The 10,072-nt window shown below is 48.1% G+C and overlaps 1 protein-coding gene across 1 annotated transcript in view; it reads right to left on the bottom strand.

Annotated features, from left to right (window-relative positions):
- Positions 1-306: 306 nt before the first annotated feature.
- LOC310635572 (uncharacterized protein C9orf85) overlaps positions 307-10,072 on the bottom strand; it is a 34,932-nt gene continuing 25,166 nt past the window's right edge. The window contains exons 3-4 of the mRNA XM_083354646.1: positions 7,229-7,342; positions 307-681 (exon numbers count right to left, since the gene is read on the bottom strand). Coding sequence (XP_083210772.1) covers positions 537-681; positions 7,229-7,342 — 259 coding nt within the window. The 3' untranslated portion in view covers positions 307-536. The remainder of the gene's footprint in view (positions 682-7,228; positions 7,343-10,072) is intronic.

The following is a 10,072-nucleotide window of genomic DNA, read 5'->3' as shown; positions in this document are numbered from 1 at the left end:
TGGCCACTGAAAATGGTGAGGCCATTTTTCCCTTAGCCAAGGAGATGGACCAGCTCTGCTTTTCCTCTGTGAGAGGGGTTCTGGGCCATATCGATAGTGATTTTGTGATATCGTTACATATTTAAAGACAATAACTTGGCAGAGGAAGTACTGCACAGGCTGAAATATAAAAGGTGAAGCAACAATTGTTGAAGAAATAAAAATTGAAGTAGGGAGTTACTTGCCATATAAACAAAGGAATAAGGTAGCTGAAAGCACAGGAGTCGGGGAAAGAATGAGAAACAATGAATATATTCAAGTCAGATATAGAATACCATGCTTATTGCTATTTATTAAATGGAAAAAAAGTCATCCTACAAACAGAACGTTTAAGCAAATTTGATTCTTGAAGAAAATAAAACCATAAGTTTTGTGAAAACTGTTTCCAGATGCCATGAACTCCACACATAGCAAAAATAGCCAATAAATTATTTAAGAAGAAATGAAATGAAGCCTAAAAGCATTGTTCTGAAGAAATCATTTAGATCCCCATAGTTTCAGTTTAAGTTTTTAATCTGTATTGTGAGTAAATCCAGATCTTCATCTTCCAAGCCACTTAAGTTTGTTTCATCATCTTTCTCAAATACATCCTTTCTGTTCTGCTGCCTTTGATGCTCAGTATGCTGTAGATTGGTCTGAATTCTGTGAAAAAAAAAGAATCACAGTAATATTTGTCAGGCTTTATTACTCGTAGGAAAGAAAAAGGAACTTTATTCCCCCATGTGGCATAAATTTAATGTAATCTGTAATCTGGAGCATGGTGAGGCAGAGCAAAGCAATGTCTCATGTTGGCTAAGGAGACAAGCTGGTACAGGCATAACATTTTTTCTACCTATTGTGTTCATGTCCAATGCAACACTTCACCAATGACACAAGAGATACCATCTGCTTCTATCATGACACACTGCACACTGCCAAAATCTAAAATTGTTTAGTGTTCCACATTGCCAAAACCGTCCATAATTTTAGCTGTAGGCTATGGGTAGAAATACACCATGTATTTCCATGAATACCGTATTTTCCGGCATATAAGACGACTGGGCTTATAAGACGACCCCCTACATTTCCTGTTAAATTATAGGGTTTGGGCTATACTCACCGTATAAGACTACCCCTCTTCCAACGCACACCAAATAAAAATTTAAAAACATCAGATTTGATTTTAATATGGTAATTTTAATTCAAATGCTTATGACATGCAGGTGCTTAGTAGGAAAACTGTCACTTATAAACATAAGGCTGTTTGTCATCAAACATGTAAACATAAAACAGTGCAAGTGGATTAAACTATAATAATAATAATAATAATAATAATAACAATAACAACAACAATAATAATAATAATAATAATAATTTGGAGGGGACCTTGGAGGTCATCTAGTCCAACCCCCTGCTAAGGCAGGAAACCCTATACCAGGGGTCGGCAACCTCTGCTCTTTTATGACTCGTGGACTTCAACTCCCAGAATTCCTGAGCCAGCTATGCTGGCTCAGGAATTCTGGGAGTTGAAGTCCACGAGTCATAAAAGAGCCGAGGTTGCCGACCCCTGCCCTATACCATTTCAGACAAATGGCTGTCCAGTCTCTTCTTAAAAACTTCAAGTGTTGGAGCATTCACCACTTCTGGAGGCAGGTTGTTCCACTGGTTAATTGTTCTAACTGTCAGGAAGTTTCTCCTTAGTTCTAGGTTGCTTCTGTCCTTGACTAGTTTCCATCCATTGCTTCTTGTCCTGCTTTCAGGTGCTTTGGAGAATAGCTTGGCTCCCTCTGCTTTGTGGCAGCCCCTGAGATATTGGATCACTGCTATCATGTCACCCCTCACCCTTCTCTTCGTTAAACTACACATACCCAATTCCAGCAACCGTTCCCTATTTTCCTAATTCACTTTTTCACTTTTCCTAATTCACTCTAAAGCTTTCCCTGCGCAGAGCCTTAAGTAACACCAGCTGCCTGCAATTAGTGCAGGTTTGCATCCCACCAGGTTCAAGGTTGACTCAGCTTTCCATCCTTCCAAGGTAGGTAAAATGAGGACCCAGATTGTTGGGGGCAATAAGCTGACTTTGTAATAATGCTGCTTGGGGGGGGGAAAGCCCTAATAAACAGGCATATACACAGAATGAAGGCTATTGCTAAGCACATTGATTTGTGCTTTAAATTGTAAGCCACCCTGAGTCTTTGGAGAAGGGCAGGATATAAATGGGATTTTTTTTTAAAAAAAGACCAAATGGGAGATCCGCTCCAGGTTTTCCAGCCAGCCCACCCAGTTCCTGAGTCAAATGTGTCCTTAGAGCTAAGCCGCTGCTCTGGCTGCTGCCTTCCCTACCTGCCTTTCAAGTTGGGATATACTACAGCTGCTCTTCAACTTTAGAAGGAAAGACGCCCAGACCCCAGCCTGTAAAAAATCACAGACTGCAGCTTCTTCTCCAATTGGTCCCGCTTTCCCTGCGCAGACTAAATGGGAGATCCGCTCCAGGTTTTCCAGCCAGCCCTGTCCCTAAATTTTCAGCACCGGCGTATAAGACAACCCCTGACTTTTGAGAAGATTTTCATGGGTTAAAAAGTAGTCTTATACGCCGGAAACTACAGTATGTGTGTATCTCACCAACAGGACAGAAAATATTATTATTAAATACTATTTTAAGTGTTTAAATTCTAAATGATAAAATGCTGATTATTTAACTGTTTATAGAAACAACACTTAACAATTCTCATCCCAAACTGGAATGCGAACGATTTCAAGAATTATAGAGACACTGAAAGGGAGCTACAACAGATCTGGACAAGGAACCCCAGGAAAAGGAAAATCTCACAGGCCTGGGGGATAAAAAAAAAAGGGGGGGGACCCTGTTTGTACTCAGCTACTGACCTTTCTATTTGTTCCTCTTGAACATACAGTCTAGTTCATTAAAGTTGTTCTTAAATTAAGCTATCTAGAACTGGATACACTATTCCAAATTTGACCTAATGCTGAATGAATGGAATTATTACTCTTTTTTGTATAGATTTTATTAGTTTTTATAGGGTTAGGAATAAGGTGGGTTTGGGGTTGGGATTTGGGTTAGGATTATGGTTGGGGTTGGGGTTTTCCAAATAACATTCTCAATATTTAGCAAACTGCATAATGTCTGGGTTCATGTGTTTAACAAACAATAATAGATAATAGTTAATTATCATAAACAATATGTTAATTAATCACTCAATAGCCTTTTGGGATTGTTACTTTTGATAACCCATCAAACTTCCTTTGATTTTCTTTGTTGTTGTTGCTTTTTAGTAACTGTTGTTTCACAACGAGTTTACGGTCAATTAAGATACCCTGATCTTTTTCTACCATACCATTCCCAAGCCAGATCTCCTAATCTGATACTTAGGTCTATTTTTTCCTAACCTGAACACAAAACTTTAATTTACATACACACCTCTCTTCTTATTAATTTCAGTACAATATCCTAGCCTCTTAGAATTCTTTTGAATATTGATTCTGCCTCTGAATGAACCTTTATTGTCAAAGTACAACCATGTATACATTGAGATTGGCTGAGCCTCCCTTCGTGCCCCCTCCCCCAACTCACAGTGACAACAAACCCTCCATCTTCTTACACCATGTGAGTTAATTGCACAACACACCTTCCTCGCAAGTCAATCATACATAAAGTTTATAAAATTATTTCCCGTTCAGGAGCCTGACAGCCCATGGATAGAAGCTGTTCTTCAGCCTGTTGGTATGGCTGGCTATACTCCTACCCAATGGTAGGAGAGTAAAGAGATACCAACCAGGGTGTGAGTCGTCCCTGAGAATTTTCCTCACTCTTCCAAGGCAGCGAGCCCTGGCGATGTCATCCAGTGGTGTCAGGGGACAGCCCACAATGTCTTGTGCTGTGCTCACCACCCTCTGTAATACTTTCCTATCCGCAGCTGTCAGACCAGCATACCAAACCACAATACAGTACGAGAGGACGCTCTCTATAGTAGACTGGTAAAAGAGGGTCATTAGCCGTTGCTCTACCCTGTTCTTCCACAAGACCCTGAGGAAGTAGAGTCTCTGTTGGGCCTTTCTGGCCACCTGGGTTGTGTTAGCTTTCCAGGTAAGATCTTCACAGATAGATTCCCAGAAATTTAAAAAGGAAACTCTCTCCACACAGCCCCCCCCCCGATGTAAAGTGGGACAGGTTCCTCTTTTTTCCTCTGGAAGTCTAGCACCATCTCTTTCGTCTTGCCGATGTTCAGGTGCAAGTTGTTGTTGAAACACCATATGGATAGTTTTTATTTATTTTATTTATTTATTTAGTTACATTTATATACCGCCCTTTCCCTGAGGACTCAGGGCGGTTTACAGGGAATTAAAATCCAACATACAAAAGTTAAAACCGAATTAAAAAATATTAAATTGACCCTGTACACAATTAAAACCCCAATTAAAAATTTCTCCTCAGCCTGGGCCCGAGAGCTCAAAGAGCCAGGTCTTCAGGCCCCTGCGGAATGATCGGAGGTTGGGGGCAGTTCTCAGCTCCACCGGCAGCTGGTTCCAGAGGGCAGGCGCTCCCACTGAGAAGGCCCTATCCCTGGGTGTCACCCGCTGGCAATCTCTCACCGGCGGAACCCTGAGCAGACCCCCCCTGTGGGAGCGCACCCTCCTTCAAAGAAGCATTTGATGCCGGCAGCAGGTGTTCCCTCAAATAACCCGGACCCAGGCCATATAGGGCTTTATAGGTAATAACCAGCACCTTGAATTTCACCCGGAGGGCAACCGGAAGCCAATGCAGCTCGCGGAGTAGAGGTGTTACATGGGAGTATCGGGAGACCCCCATTACAACTCGCGCGGCCGCATTCTGCACCAGTTGAAGCCTCCGTGTGGTCTTCAAGGGCAGCCCCATGTAGAGAGCGTTACAGTAGTCCAAGCGGGAGGTCACAAGCGCATGAGTAACTGTGCATAGGGCGTCTCGGTCCAGATAGGGACGCAACTGGCGCACCAGGCGAACCTGTGCAAAAGCCCCCCTGGTCACGGCTCCTATATGGTCTTCAAAATTGAGCCGTGCATCCAGGAGGACGCCCAGGTTGCGAGCCCTATCAACGGGGGGTAACACCTCACCCCCCATCATTAAAGGTGGAATAACTTGGTTAACCCGAGATGCCGATATGCACAGCCACTCAGTCTTGGCGGGATTTAGACGAAGCCTGTTTCTCCCCATCCAGACCTGAACCGCCTCCAGGCACCGGGACATCACGGAGAGGGCATCACTGGGTTGGTTTGGGGTGGAAAGAAAAAGTTGGGTATCATCAGCGTACTGGTGATACCCCACCCCAAAACCACGAATGATCTCGCCCAGCGGCTTCATATAGATGTTGAACAGGAGGGGCGAGAGAACCGACCCCTGAGGAACTCCACAAATGAGAGACCTCGGGGCGGATCTCTGCCCTCCTGTCTACACCGACTGCGAGCGGCCCCGGAGGTAGGAGGAGAACCACCGTAGAACGGTGCCTCCCACTCCCAACCCCCTGAGACGCCGCAGCAGGATACCATGGTCGATGGTATTGAAAGCCGCTGAGAGATCTAAAAGGACCAGGACAGAGGAGCAACCCCTGTCCCTAGCCCTCCAGAGATCATTCACCAGTGCGACCAATGCCGTCTCCGTGCTGTGTCCGGGCCTGAAGCCCGATTGGTACGGGTCCAGATAATCAGTTTCCTCCAGGAACAGAGGGAGCTGGTGCGCCACCACACTCTCAACAACCTTCGCCAGAAAGCGAAGGTTGGAGACTGGACGATAGTTGTTTAAAACAGCCGGGTCCAAAGCAGGCTTCTTGAGAAGGGGTCTCACCACCGCCTCCTTCAAGGCGGCAGGAAAGACACCCTCCTTCAAAGAAGCAGTTATTACTGCATGGAACCAGCCTCGTGTTCCCTCCCGAGCCGCATAAGCTAGCCAGGAGGGGCACGGATCCAACAAACAGGTGGTGGTGCTCAGTCTCCCCATGATCCTGTCCACATCATCAGGGGAAACAGGGTCGAACTCAGTCCAGATAACATGCTCAAGACCGCCTGATTCCTCCACCTCAGACTCTGCCCAGTCAGAGTCCAAGCCGGTCCGGATCCGAGCAATTTTGTCCGCCAGATGATGACTAAACTCCTCGGCTCGTCCCTGCAAGGGATCCTCCCTCACCTCCTGGTTAAGGAGGGAGCGAGTCACCCTAAACAGGGCGGCCGGGCGATTATCTGCGGACGCGATAAGGGCGGCAAAGTAGTTAGACTTCGCCGTCCTTATCGCCGCAAGATAAGGCGATACCCACCCACCCCGTATGCTGTCTCATCCCCATTCTCTGGTATCAACTACCATTCTGAGCTTTGAGTTTTATGGAATCTCTTTATATTCACAGCTAGATCATATAGAATTGTGAGCATTATCTTGTAGATATAACATAACACAATATGCTGAACATCAGAAAGCGGAAGTAAAGGTTTCATGGCATTCTATGTTAAGCCTACTCCCATATGTTTATGTACAGCCATTCATGATTATATATGCTTAAAGTAGCATCCAAACAATATTTAGCCATCTTGTTTATAAGTCCATCATGTTTTCAGCATCAAATGTAAAACTGGTTGACATATTTTTTATGTATGTATGTACGGTATGCATGTATACAATATATTTTACCAAAATCCTAATTACAAATTTCAAATCAAAATATCATACACTCAACTTTCTCTCCTTTTGCACTTGCCTCTACTTCCACTCCAAGCAGAAGGGAAAATCCCAGGTGTAGGAATATATACCCAGTTTACAAAGGGTTTCTCTCCTTAGCTTGAACAAAAAAGGTATGCAACCCAGATCAAATGACTGTGGCAGTGTACAAAATTGTCACAACACAAATCCTTGCTTAACTGTAATAATTGGGACCAACATTTCCATGTGGTGATGTCATGTGATCAAATTGCTTAGCAATAGCAATCCCAGAAGTCCCTGTTTCCATAGCTGAGTGAGAATCATGGGTCATTAAGCAATGACCTTGTATGATGACTTGTGACTTCCTGCCACAGATGAAATGTCCTGGCTTCTAACCTAATGTCCCCTCTCACCTTGTCTGGTGACAAGATCTTGAATAGGCCATCTCTTAATGACCTTATAGGATAGACAGAATTATTATGTATCGTAAGGTGGAATTAAATAATTTTATGGAGTTACAGGAAATCTTACGGAATTGTGATGTCTTCCCTCTTTCCACACTTAGCACACAGCTCTAGTTCGCAGGCACATGACTTGCAGATAATATGGTAAGAATCCTTTACTGTCTTTTGCAGACATTTTATGCTATTAAGAGAAAAAGAATTAAAGTTGAATTAAAATATTTCATATGGCTACTTGACATAAACCATTATAAATTAGCAACCTGTGAAGTCATAAATAGATTTTAGAAATTTTGAAACGCAGGTAATGGAAGGCTAGGTTCTCTTAAGAAAATGAAGTTTGTAGTGCCTAATTTGTTATCAAGGGTAGCACCTGATCATACTTTATCATATACATGATGTTTGAAGTAGCCAGCAATAATCTTTAATCATATATTCAAACTGTTCATAAAAATATCTATCTACAATTAATCTTTATTAATTCTAAGTTTTTTTAAAAAAAATCACTAACAATTTGATATTAAAACACAGATACAAACAAAAGCAATGGCTAGGCCAGGGGTAGGCAACCTTGGCTCTTTTATGACTCGTGGTCTCAGGAGTTCTGGGAGTTGAAGTCCACGATTCATAAAAGAGCCAAGGTTGCCTACCCCTGGGCTAGGCCTTCAAATGAACTTATATCTATACATACATACAAAGGTTTCATTCAATCTTTTTTTTAAGTAGCCTTCATCATACACTGCAAAGTAATCCCTTAGAGCAGACATGTCAAACACAAGGCCCGCGGGCCACAAACGGCCCGCCATATGATTGAATCCGGCCCGCACAACTCTCCCAGAAATTACAAAGGTCCGGCCCCCACCACCTTGGCGCCGGCCCGGCTGAGCACCTGCTCAGTAGGAGGCAAGTGCTGGTGGAGCCCAGCAACATTTGCAGCTCATTAGCCCCTCAACAGCTCATTGGCCAGAGCCCAGGCAGCCTCCTCCCAGTTCCAAAAAAAAAGTGGGACTAAAAAAATTCAATCGATCAATTCAAACTGCTCACAAAAAAAAAAACAACTCTCAAAGTTCGAATTGATTGAATGAACTTCTTTGGTTTGTGGGACTGCCTACAAACTTCTTTGCTTCTTTGGACTGCACGTGGAGTCAACGGAGGAAGAAACAGGAGGAGTGGAAAGGTGAGTGGGACCTTTTTCTACTTGCTGTGTGGGTGGGGGCGGACTTGAGGAGGCCAGAGAAAGAGCCGCTCTGTTACCTCTGCTGGCATGCTTTGGCGTTTCATCTCCTCGTTTGGGCGCTGCGGAGGGTGAGCCGAGGCGCCCGGCCAGATCCTGCAGTGCCCCAGCCCAGACGCGCCCGCGGGAGCTGAGCCGCTTGTCTCCTCGTTCGGTCGCTGCAGAGGGCGAGCCGAGGCGCCCGGCCCGATCCTGCAGTGCACCAGCCCAGAGGCGCCCGCGGGAGCTGAGCCATTAATCTCCTCGTTCGGACGCTGCGGAGGGCGAGCCGAGGCGCCCGGCCCGATCCTGCAGCGCCCCGGCCCAGATGCGCCCGCGGGAGCTGAGCCGTTAATCTCCTCGTTCGGGCGCTGCGGAGGGCGAGCCGAGGCGCCCGGCCCGATCCTGCAGCGCCCCGGCCCAGATGCGCCCGCGGGAGCTGAGCCGTTAATCTCCTCGTTCGGGCGCTGCGGAGGGCGAGCCGAGGCGCCCGGCCCGATCCTGCAGCACCCCAGCCCAAAAGCGCCCGCGGGAGCTGAGCCGTTAATCTCCTCGTTCGGGCGCTGCGGAGGGCGAGCCGAGGCGCCCGGCCCTATCCTGCAGCGCCCCGGCCCAGACGCGCCCGCGGGAGCTGAGCCGTTAATCTCCTCGTTCGGGCGCTGCGGAGGGCGAGGAGCGGCTCCGCTGCTGGGGGCGCATCTCGGCCAGGCCTTGCAGGATCCAGGCCGGGCGCCTCGGCTCGCCCTCCGCAGCGCCCGAACGAGGAGACAAGCGGCTCAGCTCCCGCGGGCGCGTCTGGGCTGGGGCGCTGCAGGATCGGGCCGGGCGCCTCGGCTCGCCCTCCACAGCACCCGAACGAGATTAACGGCTCAGCTCCCACGGGCGCGTCTGGGCTGGGGCGCTGCAGGATCGGGCCGGGCGCCTCGGCTCGCCCTCTGCAGCACCCGAACGAGATTAACGGCTCAGCTCCCGCGGGCGCGTCTGGGCTGGGGCGCTGCAGGATCGGGCCGGGCACCTCGGCTCGCCCTCCGCAGCGCCCGAACGAGGAGACAAGCGGCTCAGCTCCCGCGGGCGCATCTGGGTTGGGGCGCTGCAGGATCAGGCCGGGTGCCTCGGCTCGCCCTCCGCAGTGCCCGAACGAGGAGATTAACGGCTCAGCTCTCGTGGGGGCATCTGGGCTGGGGCGCTGCAGGATCGGCCCGGGCGCCTTGGCTCGCCCTCCACAGCGCCCGAACGAGGAGACAAGCGGCTCAGCTCCCGCGGGCGCATCTGTGCTGAAGCTCCTCTGCCGGGCTTCTTTCGCATGCAATTCTGGGCCAGGTGCTTCTGAGGGCAAGCAGAGGTGCCTGGCCCGGATCCTGCAAGGCCCCGGCCGAGACACGTCCCCAGCAGCCTCAGGCAAAGTAGCTCGCATGCAAAACAAGCCCGGCAGAGGAGCTGGAGCAGCTCCGCTGCTGGGGACGCGTCTCGGCCGGGCCTTGCAGGATCCAGGCCGGGCGTCTTTGCTCGCTGCTCCGGCTCCTCTGCCAGGCTTGTTTCGCGTGCGAGCTTCTTTGCCGGCCGCTGCTGAGGGAAGATCTCTGGAGAGGAGCATAAGTTGGCAGGGAAGCTGCATGAGGGAAGGCTGCTCCAACCAGCCAGCATCCTTTCCACGCATGAGTGGAAATGGGGTTTCCCTTTCAAGAAGGGCCAGCCTCCCTC

The sequence above is a fragment of the Vipera ursinii genome (assembly GCF_947247035.1).
Source record: "Vipera ursinii genome assembly, chromosome: 2".
NCBI classification, from domain to species: Eukaryota; Metazoa; Chordata; class Lepidosauria; order Squamata; family Viperidae; genus Vipera; species Vipera ursinii.
Note: the sequence above shows the minus strand (reverse complement) of the source record. Positions and strands in the feature narration are given on the sequence as shown.